This window comes from Rhinopithecus roxellana, chromosome 17 (genome assembly GCF_007565055.1).
Source record: "Rhinopithecus roxellana isolate Shanxi Qingling chromosome 17, ASM756505v1, whole genome shotgun sequence".
Lineage (NCBI taxonomy): Eukaryota > Metazoa > Chordata > Mammalia > Primates > Cercopithecidae > Rhinopithecus > Rhinopithecus roxellana.
In genome coordinates, this window is record NC_044565.1 from 4,777,681 (window position 1) to 4,799,152 (window position 21,472).

Here is a 21,472-nt window from a genome sequence, read left to right on the forward strand (position 1 = left end):
AGAGTGCTGGTCAGAGAGGCCCAGGAGAACTCGAGATGGGCCCTGCTGGTGCCCCCGGTATGCTTCCATGGTTCACACCCGCCATCCAAGCCCACTTCTACACAGTTTCCTGTTTCTTCGAACCTACACATAAAATCAGATCACTTCCCTGGGTCTCTGGGCCTTCATTCTGAAGGCTCCCATGTCCCATTAAACTGTGATGAAATAAGCTTGTTATGCTTTTCTCTTGTTAATCTGCCTTTTGTTATGGAACTGTCAGCCATGACACTTATGATGGGTGAGGAAAGATATGATGGGTGAGGAAAGATATCATCACCCTTTTTCTCCCCTACAAAGCAGACTTACATTTTGCTACAAACTGCTAAAAACAACAGTCTTTTTGATACAGTTTGGCTCTATGTCCCCACCCAAATCTCATGTTGAATTGTAATTCCCAATATTGGGGTAGGGACTTGATGGGAGGTGACTGGACCACGGTGGTGGATTTCTCCCTTTCTGTTCTCGTGACAGTGAGTTCTCACTGTCGGGCTGTTTGGAAGTGTGCAGCACCTCCCCCTGCTCGCTCTCTCCTGGCATTACGTAAAGATATGCTTGCTTCCCCTTCGCCCTTCCGCCATGAGTGTAAATTTCCTGAGGCCACCCCAGCCATGCCTCCTGTACAGCCTATGGAACTGTGGGTCATTAAACCTCTTTTCTTTATAAATGACCCAGGCTCAGGTAGTTCTTTAGAGCAGTGTGAAAACAGACTAATACACTCTTTTAACCACCTTTAGTATTCTTTGGCCGTTTCCTCAAATAGCAAGGTCAGCCCTAATTTTGTCTGACAATTAGACACTGATTTCAGCATGTCTCAGGTAATGGGGCCTTTCAGCCACAGAGAAAAGGGTTCGATGCCCAGCACCTATGTGCTGTGTTCACCAGGCTCATGTAAAGCCCAGAGGACAGCCACATCAGTGGGTAAATGCACTGTCAGAAGGGTTTGAACAAGAGCGGCTCCATCTTGAAGAGGGGCTGGGTAAACCAAGGCTGAGACCTACTGGGCTGCATTCCCAGGAGGTCAGGCATTCTTAGTCACAGGATAATTCGGGGTCAGCACGAGATACAGGTCACAGAGACCCCAATGATAAAACAGGATGCAGGAAAGAAGCCGACCAGAACCTGCCAAAACCAAGATGGTGACGACAGTGACCTCTGGCCGTCCTCACTGCTCACTATACACTAATTATAATGCACTGGCTACTAAAAGACACTCCCACCAGCACCATGACAGTTTACAAATGCCATGGCATCGTCAGGTCTAAAAAGGAGGGACCCTCATTCCACAAACTGCCTGCCACTTTCCTGGAAAACACATGAATAATCCACCCCTTGCTTAGCATGTCATCAAGAAATAACCAAAAAATAGCCAACCAGCAGACCTAATGGCTGCTCTCTCTATTGAGTAGCCATTTCTCAGTTTCCTTACTTCTCTTTTTTTTTTTTTTTTTTTTTTTTTGAGACGGAGTCTTGCTCTGTCGCCCGGGCTGGAGTGCAGTGACCGGATCTCAGCTCACTGCAAGCTCCGCCTCCCGGGTTTACGCCATTCTCCTGCCTCAGCCTCCCGAGCAGCTGGGACTACAGGCACCCGCCACCTCGCCCGGCTAGTTTTTTGTATTTTTTAGTAGAGACGGGTTTCACTGTGTTAGCCAGGATGGTCTCAATCTCCTGACCTAGTGATCCGCCCGTCTCGGCCTCTCAAAGTGCCGGGATGACAGGCTTGAGCCACCGCGGCCGGCCAGTTTCCTTACTTCTCAATAAACTTGCTTTCACTTTGTGGATTTGCCTCTAAACCTTTCTTGTGAGAGATCCAATAACCAGTTATTGGGGTCTGGATCAGGACCCCTTTCCAGTAACAAAACAACCCTGTCCAAGCAGGAGGGCAGCCCTGTCAGACTAACCTATGAATAAGTGCAACTCTAATCAACCTCCCAACAAGCTAGTCCTAGCACTCCTACCGGGAACACAATGGGGCAAAAATAGCTAAGACAGCTGGCTGGGTGTGGTGGCACACGCCTATAGTCCCAGCTACTCAGGAGGCTGAGGCAGGAGGATCACTTGAGCCCGCAAGGTCGAGGTTGCAGTGAGCTGTGATTGTACCACTGCACTCCAGCCTGGGTGTCAGATTAAGACCCTATCTCAAACAAATAAAAATAAAGTAAATTTTTAAAAAACAGCTAATGGGCCAGGTGCAGTGGCTCACGACTATAATCCCAGAGCTTTGGGAGGCCAGGTGGGTGGATCACCAGGTTGGGAGTTCGAGACCAGCCTGGCCAACGTAGTGAAACCCCATCTCTACTAAAAATACAAACAATTAGCTGGGTGCAATGGCAGGCGCCTGCAATCCCAGCTACTCAGGAGGCTAAGGCAGGAGAATCGCTTGAACCCGGGAGGCAGAGGTTGCATTGAGCCGAGACCATGCCACTGCACTCCAGCCTGGGCAACAGAGAAAGACTCCATCTCAAAAAACAAACAAACAAACAAAAAAAAAAACAAATAGCTGATAGCTGGACGTGATGGCTCACGCCTGTAATTCCAGCACTTCGGGAGGCAGAGGTAGGCAGATCACTTGACATCAGGAGTTCAAGACCAGCCTGACCAACATGGTGAAACCGCATCTCTACTAAAAATACAAAATTAGGCCAGGCAGCCAGGTGCGGTGGCTCACGCCTGTAATCCCAGCACTGTGGGTGGCCAAGGAGGGCAGATTACAAGGTCAGGAGATCGAGACCATCCTGGCTAACATGGTGAAACCCCGTCTCTACTAAAAAACACAAAAAATTAGCTGGGCATGGTGGCAGGTGCCTGTAGTCCCAGCTACTTGGGAGGCTGAGGCAGAAGAATGGCGTGAACCCAGGAGGCAGAGCTTGCAGTGAGCCAAGATTGTACCACTACACTCCAGCCTGAGCAAAAAAAAAAAAAAAAAAAATCAATCTCAAAAAAAAAAAAAAAAAAAAAAAAAATTATGCTGGGCGTGGTGGCTCATGCCTGTAACCCTATCACTTTGGGAGGCCAAGGCAGGCCGATCACCTAAGGTCAGGAGTTCGAGACCAGCCTGGGCAACATGGTGAAACCCCATCTTTACCAAAACACAAAAATTAGCCAGGCATAGTGGCAGGCACCTGTAATCCTAGCTATTTGGGAGGCTGAGGCAGGAGAATTGCTTGAACCCAGGAGGTGGAAATTGCAGTAAGCCGAGATTGTGCCACTGCGCTCCAGCCTAGGTGACAGAGCCAAATTCCGTCTCAAAAAATATATATAAATAAATAATAAAAATAAAAATACAAAATTAGACGGGTGTGGTGGCGCATGCCTGTAGTCCCAGCTACTCAGGAGGTTGAGACAGGAGAATCGCTTGAACCCGGGAGGCAGAGGTTGCAGTGAGCCAAGATGGTGTCATTGCACTCCAGCCTGGGCAACAGACTGAGAGTCCATCTCAAAAATAATAATAATAATAATAATGAATGAATAAACAAATTTGTTTACTAAAAATAAATATAAAGGCTGGGCACAGTGGCTCACGCCTGTAATCCCACCACTCTGGGAGGCCAAGGCAGGCGGATCACGAGGTCAGAAGATAGAGACCACTCTGGCTAACACAGTGAAACCTGGTCTCTACTAAAAAATACAAAAAATTAGCTGGGCGAGGTGGCGGGCGCCTGTAGTCCCAGCTACTCGGGAGACTGAGGCAGGAGAATGGCATGAACCCAGGAGGCGGAGCTTGCAGTGAGCTGAGATCACGCCACTGTACTCCAGCCTGGGCGACAGAGTGAGACTCCGTCTCAAAAAATAAATAAATAAATAAATAAATAAACCTAAAACTAAAAACAACAGCTAAGACAGCTGACAGAGGAAGAAAGGAGAGACCCTGCCCCAGGAAGTGCCGCCAGGCCATGGCAGTGGGCAGATATTTTCATGGAACTGGGTCATTTTCCCCAGGAGATGGTAGCTGATAAGAAACACATTGTACAGAGGTCCCTTTTTACATATCAAAATGTTAAACAAAAAGAATAATGACCTTTTGATACTGCAAAAGCCTCTTCCCCTTCCCAGAACAGCCCAAACCACACACAGAGAGAAAAACTAGAAAGTGCGTAACAGTTTCAAACAATGCAGTGCCAACGTTGTCAGCAGTGACAGAGAACCACTGAACCAAGATTAGGCGAGACCGAAATCCCGGGAGGCGAGAGCCAGCCGGGCCACGTCTGTTCTGGGGTTCGGGTCACTGATTTGGCATCCCTGTGGGGCTGAAGAGAGAGTTCCCAAGAGGCTCCTGTAGCTCTCCTGAGTGGGCAATGCTTGTGTGAGAGGACAGGACATTCCAGCACAGCAAGGGAAGGCCCTGGCCCCTCATGGGCAGCCCCTCCCTGAGGGTGCAGGAAGACCAGCAGCGCAGGACCCTTGGGGACTCTCTGAGCACTTCTCAGTGTTTCTGGCCCTTGGGTCGATGAGATTCTCTCCGAAACAACCTTCTGTCCCTCAAGCAGGGACCATGGTCTGTCCCTCAGGCACTAGGCATAGAGCCCGGCCATTAGGCCTCCACTTAGTGAGTAAAAGAGCCTGGAACAGGAGGGTTGAACAATGCCGTGGTGGGGGGATGCAGCCACACCCCACACATGATGAGACAAGGCAGGTTACCCATCCTGACATAGGCAGGCGTGGGGGGGCTTAGACATGTGGTCACCCCTGTATAACACCCGACCCACTGTTCCTGGCTGGACTGTCTCTTCCCAGACCAAGTAAGCCCCAACCGACCATGGCCCCGACAACATCATCCCCACCAAAGAGCATAAATACCTTGTCATGCTGCCGCAGGTACTCCTCACAGGTACGGAGTGTCTCCACCGGCCGCACCTCCCCGAGGGAGCACAGGGCACTGCAGACCTGCTCCTGCACCAGGGGGTCCTTATCGGTGATGGCGTCCAGCAGGGTGGAGGCCAGCTCTGCAGTGACAAAGCCCCGTTAGCATGCTCAGGCCCAAGCACCCTCTCCTATCACACCTCAGCTGCCACTCCTGCAGTGGCCACGCCTGTAGCCTCTGAGGACCACAGACACAGAGCAAGAGAGGGCACAGCTGCCTTCTCTCTTGTGTAACCTCTCTCCGCCTGTGCTGCTGTGGGGGTCAGGTGCACTGCGGGGACAGGCTGTGGAGCTGCAGGGCTCACATTCCAGCTGCCCGAGGAGCTGCCTGGCCGGGACACACTATTTAGCACATCAGGGTTGAGCGACACAGAGGACACAGCCTGCCCTCCCACACAGGCAGGCAGGAGGCTGTTCTGGTCCTGATCACATGGCCTGAGCTTCCTTGAGGACACTGGCTCACTCACCCGCCGGACTCTTTAGGAAGGCTCCCTGAGGGTCTGTGCCCGGGCAGCCTGGGATTCCCCATGGCCCCACTGCCCACATATAGCCCTCGACAGGCAGGTGCTGGGCAGAGGGTCCAAGACCCCAGCAGTGAGAAATACATGAAGGAATAAAGACATAGCCTCATCCCATGGCTCTCAGCCCCCATGGACCAGAGCGGAATCAAGAAAGTCATGGAATAAAAGTAGTGCTCTACAGGCAAGGCCAGGTGGTTCCCTATACACGGGAAAGGGCAGGCCAAGCATCCCAGGGACTTGTGCCAACCAGCCACTCCACCCCAATGAGACCCTCCAGGCTGGTTTGGGGATGTCCCTTCCCTTTTGCTCCAGCAGCACCACACCCAGGCTGCCAATGAGGACATCCCAGGAGGTACCTGCTGGGGCAGAGGAACACACAGGCATCAGGGCATGACTCAGTCTCCCTCTGGGAAGGAATTCCTTCCTGAGCAGGAAGCTGGACTTTTAACAGCCCTCCATTTCCAAAGTCCAGTAGTTAGCCAAACAGCCTGATCCAAATCAATGAGATCTGACTGTACCTAACGCCACGTTCGGCCAGTAAAGCAACCTCGGCCTGTGCTGAACTAGGTCTGCATCTGCTTTTCCGGCTGTGGCCATTCACATGTGGAAGCGCCAGGTCTCACGTGCTCTGGGAGCCTGTACCCTGAGGGCAGTGAGGCCACGCCCCTCCCTCTGTGGACAGTGAGGCCACGCCCCCTCCCTCTGAGGGCAGTGAGGCCACGCCCCTCCCTCTGTGGACAGTGAGGCCACGCCCCCTCCCTCTGAGGGCAGTGAGGCCACGCCCCCTCCCTCTGTGGACAGTGAGGCCACGCCCCCTCCCTCTGAGGGCAGTGAGGCCACGCCCCCTCCCTCTGTGGACAGTGAGGCCACGCCCCCTCCCTCTGAGGGCAGTGAGGCCACGCCCCCTCCCTCTGAGGGCAGTGAGGCCACGCCCCCTCCCTCTGTGGACAGTGAGGCCCCGCCCCCTCCCTCTGAGGGCAGTGAGGCCACGCCCCCTCCCTCTGTGGACAGTGAGGCCACGCCCCCTCCCTCTGAGGGCAGTGAGGCCACGCCCCCTCCCTCTGAGGGCAGTGAGGCCACGCCCCCTCCCTCTGTGGACAGTGAGGCCACGCCCCCTCCCTCTGAGGGCAGTGAGGCCACGCCCCCTCCCTCTGAGGGCAGTGAGGCCACGCCCCCTCCCTCTGTGGACAGTGAGGCCACGCCCCCTCCCTCTGAGGGCAGTGAGGCCACGCCCCCTCCCTCTGTGGACAGTGAGGCCACGCCCCCTCCCTCTGAGGGCAGTGAGGCGGCGCCCCCTCCCTCGACCTCACCTTCTCACTGCTTTGCACTGCCCTGGCTGGGCAGCTCCCAGGCCCCACTTGTACTCATAGACTCTTCTTACCACCCCACCTCCTCCTATCAACACCCCAGTGCCATCCCGGGCCTCTCGGTCTCCCTCAAGCTCAAGGCATGGCACCCAACAGTGGCACTTAAAGAGCCCTGAGGTGTGTCTCATCACTGGGACAGAGCTCTAGGGAGCAGGGACAAGTGGGCAGAGATTCACCCATTCTGGCCCCGCACACACTCAGCCTTAAGTGAGCCACAGCCTCAGGTGGGGAAGTGGTGGCAGCCAGAGCAGACTCCAGACCCAAACCGGGGCCTGCGTGCTCAGGTACAGAGGCTCAGCCGCCCAGGGACCCTCCCACTGAGAGCAGGCTGAACTGAGCCTCTGGGCAAATCTGTGCTCCCTACTCCAGCGGCAACAACCTCAATGCCATGTCCCTCCAAATCCACCTGTTGGAACTTCACCCCGTGTGATGGCGTTAAGATCCAGCGGCAACGCTGCCACAACCTCAATGCCATGTCCCTCCAAATACACCTGTTGGAACTTCACCCCATGTGGCGGCGTTAAGATCCAGCGGCAACGCTGCCACAACCTCAATGCCATGTCCGTCCAAATACACCTGTTGGAACTTCACCCCGTGTGATGGCGTTAAGATCCAGCGGCAACGCTGCCACAACCTCAATGCCATGTCCCTCCAAATACACCTGTTGGAACTTCACCCCGTGTGACGGCGTTAAGATCCAGCGGCAACGCTGCTACAACCTCAATGTCATGTCCCTCCAAATACACCTGTTGGAACTTAACCCCGTGTGACAGCATTAAGATCCAGCGGCAACGCTGCCACAACCTCAATGCCATGTCCCTCCAAATCCACCTGTTGGAACTTAACCCCGTGTGATGGCATTAAGAGTGGAGCCTTTGGGCTCCACCTTCGTGGACAGGATCGGTGCCTTATAAAAACGCTTGATGGGGTCGGGCACAGTGGCTCACGCCTGTAATCCTAGCACTTTGGGAGAACAAGGTGGGTGGATCACCTGAGGTCAGGCGTTCAGGACCAGTCTGGCCAACATGGTGAAACCATATCTCTACTAAAAATATAAAAATTAGCCAGGTGTGATGGCAGGTGCCTATAGTCCCAGCTACTCAGAAGGCTGAGGCAGGAGAATTGCTTGAACCTCAGAGGCAGAGACTGCATGAGCCAAGATCACGCCACTGCACTACAGCCTGGGTGACAGAGAGAGACTCCATCTCGAGGGGAAAAAAAAAAAGCTTGACAGCCAGGCACAGTGGCTCCCGCCGGTAATCCCAGCACTTTGGGAGGCCGAGGCTGGTGGATCACTTGAGTTGAGGAGTTTGAGACCAGCCTGGCCAACACGTTGAAACCCTGTCTCTACAAAAAAAAAAGAAAAAAATACAAAAAGTACAGCGTAGTGGCATGCACCTGTAGTCCCAGTTACTCAGGAGGCTGAGGTGGGAGGATCCCTTGAGGACAGGAGACAGAGGTTGCAATGAGCTGAGAGCACCATCACACTCCAGCATAAGTGACAGAACAAGACCCAGTCTCGCCGGGCGCGGTGGCTCAAGCCTGTAATCCCAGCACTTTGGGAGGCCGAGACGGGCAGATCACGAGGTCAGGAGATCAAGACCATCCTGGCTAACACCGTGAAACCCCGTCTCTACTAAAAAATACAAAAAACTAGCCGGGCGAGGTGGCGGGCGCCTGTAGTCCCAGCTACTCGGGAGGCTAAGGCAGGAGAATGGCGTCAACCCGGGAGGCGGAGCTTGCAGTGAGCTGAGATCCGGCCACTGCACTCCAGCCTGGGCGATAGAGCGAGACTCCGTCTCAAAAAAAAAAGACCCAGTCTCAAAAAAAACAAAAGAAAAGATTGAGGCCCTGCATAGTGGCTCATACTGTAGTCCCAGTGCTTTGTGAAGATGAGGCAGGAGAATGATTTGAAGCCAAGTGTTCAAGACCACCCTCAGCAACACAGCTAGACCTCATCTCTACAAAAACTAACTTTAAAAAATAGGCTGGGTGTGGGCTGGGTGCGGTGGCTCACACCTGTAATCTCAGCACTTTGGGAGGCCAAGGGGGATGGATCACCTGAGGTCAGGAGTTCGAGACCAGCCTGGCACACCTGGTGAAACCCTGTCTCTACTAAAAATACAAAAATTAGTCAGGTGTGGTGGGGGGCACCTGTAATCCCAGCTGCTCGGGAGGCTGAGGCAGGGAGAATCACTTGAACATGGGAGGTGGAGGTTGCAGTGAGCTGAGATCCACTGCACTCCAGCCTTGGTGACAGAGCCAGACTCCATCTCAAAAAAAAGAAAAATAAATTAGCTGGGTGTGATGGCACATGCCTGTAATCTCAGCTACTTGGGAGGCTGAGGTGGGAGGATGGCTTGAGCCCAGGAGGTCACTGCACTCTAGCCTGGGCAACAAAGTGAGACCCTGTCTCAACAAACAAACAAACAAACAAAGGCTTACAGGACACCCTAGTCCCTTCAGCACCTCCAGTCATGAGATGACACAGCAAGAGACTCCATCTATGAGTCAGAGAACAGCCCTCCAGACATCGAATCTGCCGGCGCCTTTATCTGGGACTTCCCAACCGCCAGTACTGTGAGAAATACATTCCTATTATTCATTAATTACCCAATCTAAGATATTTTGTTGCAGCAGCCTGAACAGCCTTTGAAGACTGCTAATTTTTTTTTTTTCTGATGAACATCTGGAGAAAGCATGTTCATTCAGCAGTCACTCCAGGCCGGGCGCGGTGGCTCACGCCTGTATTCCCAGCACTTTGGGAGGCTGAGGCGGGTGGATCAACTTGAGTCCAGAAGTTCAAGACCAGCCTGGGCAACATGACAAACTCTCATCTCTATGAAAAATACTTCTGGGTGTGGTGGCGTGCACCTGTAGTCCCAGCTACTCAGGAGGCTGAGGTAGGAGGATCACCTGAGCTCAGGAGTTTGAGGCTGCAGTGAGCCATGATTGCACCACTGTACTCCACCCTGGGTGATAGTGGGAGACCCTGTCTTTTTTTTTTTTGAGATGGAGTCTCGCTCCATCGCCCAGACTGGAGTGCAGGGGCACGATCTCAGCTCACTGCAACCTCCACCTCCTGGGTTCAAGCGATTGTCCTATCTCAGACTCCCGAGTAGCTGGGACTATAGGCACATGCCACTACACCTGGCTAATTTTTTATTTTTTAGTAGAGATGGGGTTCGCCATGTTGGTCAGGCTGGTCTCGAACTCCTGACCTCAGGTGATCCACCCGCCTCGGCCTCCCAAAGTGCTGGGATTTTAAGTGTGAGCCACAGTGCCCAGTTGACCCTGTCTTAAAAAAAAAAAAAAAAAGTCAAACAAAACCTTCAGATCACATCCTGAATGCCATATGCTTTTCTGAGTCCCAAACTCAAGGCTAGTGTTGGGGAGGTCTACACCTGCCACATCACCTAAACTGCCCAGAACCCACGCTGGCTCCCAAGTGTAGGGTGGAACTCCAGGCACCATTGGAGCTGGTAAGATCCTTGGCCTGCCCTGACCCAGAGGCAAGAGAGGCCTCACACACGGCCACCCCCAAGCCCCATGCACTCACTCTTTATGGAGGACTCAGCCATGTCTGTGGTTTCAGCTTCCTTCACCCAGTGTGAACATGGACAACTTCTTCTCCAATCTGGAATAACCAAAATCACAAGATTTAATTCATAAGCCTCGACGATATCTGAGTTTAAGCCTCAACGATATCTGAGGGCAATTACCATTTCCGTGTAAAACACACAATTTAATTTAATTTGTTCTGGGGGAAACATCTCTGTCACATTTTCTTTGAGCCATTCAGGGAGGGCAAAAGGCACCATGATCCTCAGCAGTTTCCAACACTCCTCCATCCCTGAGCAACCATCAGTCCTGCCAGCGCCTCACAGGCCTGCACAGGCTTGTCCACAGCTGGCCCACAGGCGCCTCGCCACCATCAGCCCCAGCAGGAGTAGACGCATCTCCATCTAGAGCATCCTCCTCCACACCGAGGAACTGAGCACGGCCACACCGCTTTCACACACTGCATGCCATGCACCACGGCATGCGACGATGGTCCCAAAGAATCGGGTCCAGCAAGTGTCCAAGTTCCTTCTGCCTCTTCACCACGGGCACACACTCAAGTCCTGCATCATGCTTTCTGAGGACCTGGGTCATCAGAGGGGCTGCAGGCCCACCATGAGCGTGGCAGCCAGCATCCTAACAACTCACATTCTCTGTTCTCTGAGCTCCCACCAGCCCCTTCATTCCCTCGATCACCTCCTGTCTACCATTCCTTCCTAACATACTCCAGAGAAAAACGAAGGAGAGACGCCATGACCCACCCCTGACCAGCCAGGACACCTCCCTGTGCTGTGCACACATGGGTTGGAGATGAGGTAAGAAATCATGGAAATCTTGGCCGAGAGCGATCGCTCATGCCTGTAATCCAGCACTTTGGGAGGCCAAGGTGGGCGGATCGTTTGAGGTCAGGAGTTCAAGACCAGCCTGGCCAATATGATGAAACTCTGTCTCTACTAAACACACAAAAATTAGCTGGGCGTGGTGGCGGGCACCTTTAGTCCCAGCTACTCAGGAGGCTGAGGCATGAGAATCGCTTGAACCTGGGAGGCAGAGGTCACAGTGAGCCAAGAACACACCACTGCACTGCAGCCTGGGCGACAGAATGAGACCCTGTCTCAGAAAAATAAAATAAAAGTTCTAGCACTTTGGGAGGCTGAGGCAGGTGGATCACTTGAGGCCAGGAGTTTGAAACAAGCCTCGCCAACATAGTGAAACACCATCTCTACTAAAAATACAAAAAAATTAGCCAGTGTGGTGGCTCCCGCCTGTAATCCCAGCTACTCAGGGGGCTGAGGTGGGAGAATTGCTTGAACCTGGGAGGCAGAGGTTGCAGTGAGCTGAGATTGTACCACTGCACTGCACTCCGGCCTAGGCAACACAGCAAGCCCTGCCTCAAAAAAAAGAAAAGAAAAACAGGGCCAGGCACAGTGGTTCACATCTGTAATCCCAGCACTTTGGGAGGCTGAGGCGGGTGGATCATCTGAGGTCAGGAGTTCAAGACCAGCCTGGCCAACATGGTGAAATCCCATCGTTCCTAAAAAAATACAAAAATTAGCTGGGGGTGGTGGCGCGTGCCCATAACGCCAGCTACTCAAGAGGCTGAGGCAGAAGAATCACTTGAACCTGCGAGGCAGAGGTTGCAGTGAGCTGAGATCATGCCACTGCACTCCAGCCTGGGCAACAGAGTGAGACTCTGTCTAAAAAAACAAAACAAAACAAAACAAAAAACCAAAAAAGAAAAACAAAAAAACATATTCCATAGAGATCCCAAGCTGTGGAAGTGTTAAGAGCTGAGGAGGGCAGTGACTCTCAGGCAGGGCAGAAAACCCATGAAAGTGCCCACAGCACACACTTCCCAGAGACAAGGGCACGTCTGACGTGGAGCATCAGAAGCCAGAGTTCCCAGGCCTGAGCTGAGCTGGAGAGGCGGAGGAGCTGGGCTGAGCGGCTGGGATCTGGGACCAGTGGCTGTGCCCTGCAGGTAGCCAGCACTGCTCAGCTCCACCGTCCAGGAAGAAACCAGTGGAACCAATGCCAGTCCACGACTGTGCAGTACCCCTTCCAGTGCAGCAGCCACGTTCACCCAACTCAAACAGGAGCTAACAAAACAAATGAGCACACGGGCTTGGACTTGTCTGCTCCAGGCCCAGGCGAGAAACACAGGACAACTAAAAAACCGGACAAAAAGGCCGGGCACGGTGGCTCAAGCCTGTAATCCCAGCACTTTGGGAGGCCGAGACAGGCGGATCACGAGGTCAGGAGATCAAGACCATCCTGGCTAACATGGTGAAACCCCGTCTCTACTAAAAAATACAAAAAAAAAACTAGCCGGGCAAGGTGGCGGGCGCCTGTAGTCCCAGTTACTTGGGAGGCTGAGGTGGGAAAATGGCGTAAACCCGGGAGGCGGAGCTTGCAGTGAGCTGAGATCGGCCACAGCACTCCAGCCTGGGCGACAGAGCGAGACTCCGTCTCAAAAAAAAAAAAAAAAAAAAACTGGACGAAACACAAGACATCACCATTTCTCAGGACAAGGGACATGAGAATATGAAGGACAGTGAGGCCTGAGAGGTAGGAAATGAGGCATAGCCCCAAGAGCCCAGCTCACTGCCTGGAGAGAGGACCCAGGCTTAGGGCCCAGCAAAACACCTAGGCTGAAGAGACAGAACGGGTAGTGCCGGCCGATACCAAAGTGGCTAGAGTCTGCAGTCTCTTGTACCAGAGAAAGTGTTGCCCAGAGAGAACTTTAGAGACCTGCAGCGGGTTCCCTGGGCGCTCAGCAAGTTACTGGTCAACAGAATAATAGCCCCTAAGCTGCCCACACCCTAATCCCCAGAACCTGTGTGTATGAACCCTTACACGGCAAAGGGATTCAGTAGATGAGATTAAGGGTACAGGCCCTGAGACAGGGAGATTATCCCGGATTACCTGGGTGAGACCAACCTAATCACATGAGTCCTTAAAAGCAAAGAATCTTTCCTGGGTGGGTCAAAGAGAAGAGACGGAAGAGCGGGGAGGAGAAATTTGAAGCGTAAGAAGGATTCACCCCACAACTGCTGGCTTGGAGGATGCAGGAGGGAGGCTCTGAGACGAGGAATGCAGGTGGCCTGGAGAAGCTGTGAATGGCCCTCAGCTGGCAGCTGACAAGAAAACAGGGGCTTCCGTCCTGCAGATGCAAAGAACCAAATTCTGCCAGGAACCTGAGACAGCAGAAGCAACCCTTCCCAGGGGCACCAGGAAGGGAAGCAGTCCCCCGCGCCTGGGTTCGGGCTGGTGAGACCCTTGGTAGACTTCTCACTCCAAGAACTTTAAGGTAATAAATTTGTGTTGCTTAAGGCACTACGTTTGTGGTAACGTGTTGCATTAGCCTTAGAAAACTAACACAAATGCCTTGTATGAGAACAAACTATCCAAGGCTGCAGAAAGAGCCACACAAGGGGATTAGGAGAAGCAACATCCAGGGTTTCCACAGGGCCAGGAATGGGGCCTGCTCCCAGCAGCTGGAGTGGACAGTGTCATGACTCATGGAGCACCAGGCAGAGTGCTCAGCATTCCACCCCAGTCATCAACCAAATCAGTCCTAGACTAAACGTCATTCCGGTCTCACCTAACAAAGCTAAAAGAAAGGCCCGACAAGATCAAACTGTTCCCAAGTAACTTCGCCAGCTCCCAGCACAAAGCTCATGAATACTAACAGGAACACAAAAATATCCAGCACCACCAAGGCAAAAGCAATGCCTGGCATCCAAACAAAAATTACCAGGTGTGGGCCGGGTGCGGTGGCTCATGCCTGTAATCCCAGCACTTTGGGAGGCCAAGGCGGGAGGATCACGAGGTCAGGAGATCCAGACGATCCTGGCTAACACGGTGAAACCCTGTCTCTACTAAAAATACAAAAAATTAGCCGGGCGTGGTGGTGGGCGCCTGTAGTCCCAGCTACTCGGGAGGCTGAGGCAGGAGAATGGCGTGAACCCGGGAGGCGGAGCGTGCAGTGAGCCGAGATCGCGCCACTGCACTCCAGCCTGGGCGACAGAGCGAAACTCTGTCTCAAAAAAAAAAAAAAAAATTACCAGGCGTGCAAAGCAAGAAAATTCAACCCATTGTGAGGATGAACCAACCATCCTGACCCAGAAATAACACAAACGAAAGAGTTCAGAGACACAGACATTAGTTGTTAAAACTATATCATATATTTGAGAAACTACAGGAAAGATTAAATATGTTAACACTAGGAGGTTAATGTCAAAAGGATGGGCAAAGAAAAACATGGCTGACATTAGTTACAAGAAAGCTGGAGTCACATTAGACAAACTAGATTTCAGAAATACTAACTATCCTAAACACTTTTACCTGGTAACAGAGCTTCAAAATACACAAAGCCAAAACTAATAAAAATGCAAGGAAAAATAGACAAATTCAAATTCCAGTGTAAATTTCAACATCTCTCTCTCCTTTTCTTTTTGACATGGAGTTTTGCTTTTGTCACCCAGGCTGGAGTACAGTGGCAGGATCTCGGCTCACTACAACCTCCGCCTCCCAGATTTAATTGATTCTCCTGCCTCAGCCTGCCCAGGAGCTGGAACTACAGGCACGCGCCACCATGCCTGGCTAATTTTTGTATTTTTAGTAGAGACGGGGTTTCACCACGTTGGCCAGGCTGGTCTCGAACTCCTGACCTCAAGTGATCCACCCACCTCGGCCTCCCAAAGTGCTGGGATTACAGGTGTGAGCCACCATGCCCAGCCCTCTGTCTCTGTTAGAACAAGTGAACAGAAAATTCGGCCAGGCAGAGTGGCTCACACCCTGTAATCTTGGCACTCTGGGAGGCTGAGAGGCAGATTGATTGCTTGAGCTCAGGAGTTCAAAACCAGCCTGGGTAACACAGCGAAGCCCTGTCTTTACAAAAAATACAAAAATTAGCTGGGTGTGGTGGCGCATGTCTGTGATCCCAGCCACTCTGGAGGCGGGAGGATCACTTGAGCCCAGGAGGTCAATGCTGCAGTGAGCAGAGATCACACCACCACACTCCAGCCTCAGCGACAGGAGGGAGACCCTCTCGCAAAAAAAAAAAAAAAAAAAGTGTAAAAGAATTCAAGGCATACAAAGTATGTTCTCTGACCACAATGGAATTAAATATATCAATAAGAGAATGATATCTGAGAAATCCCCAAGAGTTTCAAAACTATTTAATATGCTTTGAAATAATGCATGGGTCTAAAAAGGAATCAAAAGTGAAATTACAAAGCATGCTGAAGTGAAAGAAAATGAAACGACATATCAAAATTTGTGGAAACTTACAGCATTAAATGTCTTTTTAGAAAAGAAGAATGACTAAAGTATACAGAGAATGTGCAGGAAAAAAAGAATGAGTTCAACTTCTACCTGAAGAAACTAGAGGCCGGGCAAGGTGGGCTGGCTCACGCCTGTAATCCTAGCACTTTGGGAGGGCAAGGTGGATGGATCACTTGAGGTCAGTTCGAGACCAGCCTGGCCAACACAGTGAAACCCCACCTCTACTAAAAATAGAAAAATTGGCCAGGCGTGGTGGCTCATACCTGTAATCCCAGCACTTTGGGAGGCCGAAGCACATGGATCACCTGAGGTCAGGAGTTCAAGACCAGCCTGGCCAGTATGGTGAAACCCCATCTCTACTGAAAATACAAAAATTAGCTGGGCGTGGTGGTGTGCGCCTGTTTTCCCAGCTACTTGGGAGGCTGAGACAGGAGAATTGCTTGAGACAGGGGGTGGAGGTTGCAGTGAGCCAAGATAGCACCACTGCATTCCAATCTGGGCCACAGAGCGAGAGTCCGTCTCAAAAAATAATAATAATAATAAATTAATTAATTTAAAAAAAAGAAATAGATGGCCAGGCGCGGTGGCTCATACCTGTAATCCCAGCACTTTGGTAGGCCAAGGCAGGTGGATCACTTGAGCTCAGGTGTTCAAGACTACCTGGGCAATATGGCGAAACCCCACCTCTACCAAAAGTATAAAAATTAGCTGGACATGGTGGCATATGCCTGCAGTCCCAGCTACTCAGGAGGCTAAGGTGGAAGGATCACTTGAGCCTGGGAAACAGAGGTAGCAGTGAGCCAAGACTGCACCACTGCACTCCAGCCTGGGTGACAGAAAGACCCTTTCTCAAAAAAAAAAAAAAAAAAGAATAGAAAAGAAATAGGCAAATCCCTTAAAACACACAAGCAGCCAGGCGCGGTGGCTCAAGCCTGTAATCCCAGCACTTTGGGAGGCTGAGACGGGTGGATCACGAGGTCAGGAGATCGAGACCATCCTGGCTAACACGGTGAAACCCCGTCTCTACTAAAAAAAAAATACAAAAACTAGCGGGACGAGGTGGCGGGGGCCTGTAGTCCCAGCTACTTGGGAGGCTGAGGCAGGAGAATGGTGTGAACCCGGGAGGCGGAGCTTGCAGTGAGCTGAGATCCGGCCACTGCACTCCAGCCTGGGGGACAGAGCAACACTCCGTCTCAAAAAAAAAAAAAAGACACAAGCTACAAGCTATCAAAACTCACTCACAAAGAGATAACCTAAATAGTCCCATAGCTAAAAATAAATTGAACTTACAGTAAAAAAACCTTCCCACAGAACCTAGATGGTTTCCCTGGGGAATCCTACCAAGCATGTAAGGAAGAAATAATACCAACTATACACAAATTCTTCCTGAAAAAACTAAACAGAAGAGACTACTTCCCAACTGATTTTCTGAGCATTACTCTCATAGCAAACCCAAAGACCTTGTAAGAAAGCTATACAGGCTCATGCCTATAATCCCAGCACTTTGTGAGGCTGAGGTGGGTGGATAACTTGATGTCAGGTGTTCGACAGCAGCCTGGCCAACATGATGAAGCCCCGTCTCTACTAAAAATACAAAAGTTAGCTGGGCATGGTGGCACGTGCCTGTAATCCCAGCTACTTGGGAGGCTGAGGCACAAGAATCACTTGAACCTGGGAGGTGGAAGTTATAGTGGGCGGAGATCACACCACTACACGCCAGCCTGGGCAACAGACTGAGACTCCATCTTAAAAAAAAAAAAAAAAGAGAGAGAAAACTGGCTGGGCGTGGTGACTCACACCTGTAATCCCACTACCTTGGAAGGCCAAGGTAGGCGGATCACGAGGTCAGGAGTTCGAGACCAGCCTGGCCAACATGGCGAAACTCCATCTCTACTAAAAATACAAAAATTAGACTGGGCGTGGTAGCTCACACTAGCACTTTGGGAGGCCGAGGCGGGCAGATCATGAGATCAGGAGTTTGAGACCAGCCTGACCAACATGATGAAACCCCGTCTCTCCTAAAAATACAAAAAAATTAGCTGGACGTGGTGGCGCACGCCTGTAATCCTGGCTACTCAGGAGGCTGAGGCAGGAGAATCCCTTGAACCCAGGAGGCGGAGGTTGCAGTGAGCTGAGATCACGCCACTGCACTCCAGCCTGGGCAACACAGCAAGGGTCCATCTAAAAAAAAAAATACAAAAATGAGCCAGGTGTGGTGGTGTGCGCTGTAATCCCAGCTACTCAGGAGGCTGAGGCAAGAGAATTGCTTGAACCCAGGAGGCAGAGTTTGCAGTGAGCCGATATAGCACCATTGCACTCAAGTCTGGAGACAGAACAAGACTCTGTCTCAAGAAAAAGAAAGAAAACTACAAACCAATATTCCTTATAGACACAGATGTGCAAATTCTTTTTTTTTTTTTTTTTGAGACAGAGTCTTGCCCTGTCGCCCAGGCTGGAGTGCAATGGCGCAATCTCGGCTCACTGCAACCTCTGCCTCCCAGGTTCAAGCGATTCTTCTGCCTCAGCCTCCTGAGTAGACGGGACTACAGGCACGCACCATCATACCCAGCTAATTTTTGTATTTTTTTAGGAGAGATGGTGTTTCACCATGTTGGCCAGGCTGGTCTCAAACCCCTGAGCTCAGGCAATCTGCTGGCCTTGGCCTCCCAAAGTGCTGGGATTACAGGCGTGAGCCACCGTGCCTGGCCGGTTTAATATTTTTAAATTCAGCTGATATAATTCACATCACTAATAAACTAAGAAAGAACAACCATATGATCATCTCAATAAATGCAGAAAAAGCATTTGTCACAATCCAGCGTTCACTTATGATAAACATTCTCAAGAAGAGAAGGGAACTTCCTCAACTAGGAAGAGAAGGAACCTGCTCAACTTGTTACTTAAGATAGACTGGCTGGGTGCGGCGGCTCCCGCCTGTAATCCCAGCACTCCAGGAGGCCGAGGCAGGTGGATCACTTGAGGTCAGGAGTTCGAGACCAGTGTGGCCAACATGGTGAAACCCCACCTCTACTAAAAATACAAAAATTAGCCTGAGTGGTGGCGGGCGCCTGTAGTCCCAGCTACTCAGGAGGCTGAGGCAGGAGAATCGCTTGGACCCAGGAAGCAGGGGTTGCAGTGAGCTGAGATCACGCATTCTGGCCCGGGTGACAGAGCCAGACTCCGTCTCAAAAAAAAAAAAAAAAGAAAAACACCTAAGAAAAACCTGTAGTTAACATCATACAACTGGCCCTTGAACAACACAAGTTTCGACTGCATGGGTTCACTTATACACAGTGTTGTGTCAATAAATATATTGGAAAACTTTCTGGAGATTTGTGACATGTTGAAAAAACTTACAGACAAACATAGTCTAGAGAGATCAAAAAAATTTAAGAAAATGTGAAATATGTCATGAATGCATAAAATATATGTAGACACTAGTCTATTTTATCATTTACTACCATGAAATATACACAAATATGTTACAAGAAGTTAAAATTTATCAAAATATACATGTACACTTACAGACCCTACATGCTGCCATCTGCAGTCAAGAGAAATCTAAACAAACATAAAGACACAGTATTGACAGGCCGAGCGCAGTGGCTCACGCCTGTAATCCCAGCACTTCGGGAGGGCAAAGCAGGCGGATTAACTGAGGTCGCGAGTTTGAGACCAGCCTGACCAACATGGAGAAACCCCGTCTCTACTAAAAATACAAAATTAGGCTGGGCGCGGTGGCTCACAACTGTAATCCCAGAACTTTGGGAGGTTGAGGTGGGTGGCTCACGAGGTCAGGATTCAAGACCAGCCTGGCCAGCAGGGTGAAATCCTGTCTCTACTAAAAATACAAAAATTAGCCGGGCATGGTGGTGGGTGCCTGTAATCCCAGCTACTCGGGAGGCTGAGGAAGAGAATTGCTTGAACCCAGGAGGCAGAGATTGCAGTGAGCCGAGATCGCACCACTGCACTCCAGCCTGGGCCACAGAACAAGACTCTGTCTAAGAAAAAAAAAAAATTAGCTGGGCATGGTGGTGCATGCCGGTAATCCCAGCTACTCGGGAGGCTGAGGCAGGAGAATCGCTGGAACCCAGGAGGTGGAGGTTGCAGTAAGCTGAGATCACGCCACTGTACGCCAGTCTGGGCGACAAGAGGGAAACTCCGCCTCAAAAAAAAAAAAAAAAAAAAAAAGATGCAGTATTGAATCACAACTACACACAATTAAGTGTAGCACATACTGTAGTATTGTGGTATTTCCATAGCCACCTCTCATTGCTACTGCAGTGACCTCAGGCATTGAGTGTATCTGCTTAACACACCATGGGACGCCATCACCCCCACGTGAGCAGTTTGCAGTAAAGCCCGTGGTTCTCCCACATTTTTCAACATGTTTAGTCAGTGCTTTGAGTGACACCAAGGGACCCGTACAAAGCGCCAGTAGTGGTGCTGGAAGTGTTCCCCACAAGCAGAAGAAAGCTATGACTTTACAAGAACAAGTTGAATTGCCTGGTTTGTATCATCGACTGAGGTCTACAGCTGTGGATCACTTGAGGTCAGGAGTTTGAGACCAGCCTGACCAACATGGTAAAACCTCATCTCTACTAAAAATTTTTTTTAAAATTAGCCAGGCGTGGTGGCACGTGCCTGTAATCCCAGCTACTCAGAAGGCTGAGGCAGGAGAATGGCTTGAACCTAGGAGGCGGAGATTACAGTGAGCCCAGACTGTGCCACTGCACTCCAGCCTGGGCAACAGAGCCAGGCCCCATCTCAAAAAAAAAAAAAAAAAAAAAAAAAAAAAAAAAGGGCAGGCACTTTGGCTCACACCTGTAATCCCAGCACTTTGGGAGGCCAAGGCGGGCAGATCACCCGGTCAGGAGATCCAGGCCATCCTGGCTAACACGGTAAAACCCCATCTCTACTAAAAATACAAAAAATTAGCCAGGTATGGTGGTGGGTGCCTGTAGTCCCAGCTACTCAGCAGGCTGAGGCAGGAGAATCGCTTGAACCCGGGAGGCAGAGGTTGTAGTGAGCTGAGATCGCACCACTGCACTCCAGCCTGGGCGACAGAGCAAGACTCTGTCTCAAAATAAATAAATAAATAAAAACAGAACTGCCATATCATCCAATGATCCTGAGTACGTATCCAGAGGAAATGAAATTAGGATCTCAAAAAAGACATCTGCACTGCCACGGTTACTGCAGCACCATTCACAAAAGCCAAGATATGGAATCAGCCGAAGTGTGTGCCAATGGATGAATGAATAAAGAAAATGTGGTATTTATTTAAAGAAAGAACAAAATAAAAATAAAACAAAGAAAATGTGGTATATATCACAATGGAGTATTATTCAGTCTTAAAAAAGGAGGCCGGGCACAGTGGCTCACACCTGTAATCCCGCACTTTGGGAGGCCGAAGCAGGTGGATCACCTGAGGTCAGGAGTTCGAGACCAGATTGGCCAATATGGTGAAACCCCATCTGTACTAAAAACACAAAAATTAGCCAGGTGTGGTGGTGAGCACATGTAATCCCAGCTAGTCAGGAGGCCGAGGCGAGTGAATTGCTTGAACCCAGGAGGCAGAGGTTGCAGTGAGCCGAGATCAAGCCATTACACTCCAGCCTGGGCAACAAAAGCGAAACTCTGTCTCAAAAAAAAAAAAAAAAAAAAAAAGAAGAAGAAGAGGAGGAGGAGGAGGAGGAAGAAGAAGAAGAAGAAGAAGGAGGAATTCCTGTCATTTGCAAGAAATGGGATGAACTGAAGAATGTTATGTAAAGTAAAATAAGCCAGGAACAGAACGACAACCACATGATCTCTCACACGTGGAATCCCAACTTCTAC

At 50.8% G+C, this 21,472-nt stretch overlaps 1 protein-coding gene across 3 annotated transcripts in view; it reads right to left on the reverse strand.

The window, feature by feature from the left end:
• LOC115894363 (maestro heat-like repeat-containing protein family member 1) overlaps positions 1-21,472 on the reverse strand; it is a 58,015-nt gene that overhangs the window by 31,346 nt on the left and 5,197 nt on the right. For all 3 annotated transcript variants that reach the window (XM_030921785.1, XM_030921784.1, XM_030921783.1), the window contains exons 2-3: positions 10,344-10,421; positions 4,834-4,979 (exon numbers count right to left, since the gene is read on the reverse strand). In XM_030921785.1, the coding sequence (XP_030777645.1) occupies positions 4,834-4,979; positions 10,344-10,365 (168 nt within the window). In that variant the 5' untranslated portion in view covers positions 10,366-10,421. The remainder of the gene's footprint in view (positions 1-4,833; positions 4,980-10,343; positions 10,422-21,472) is intronic.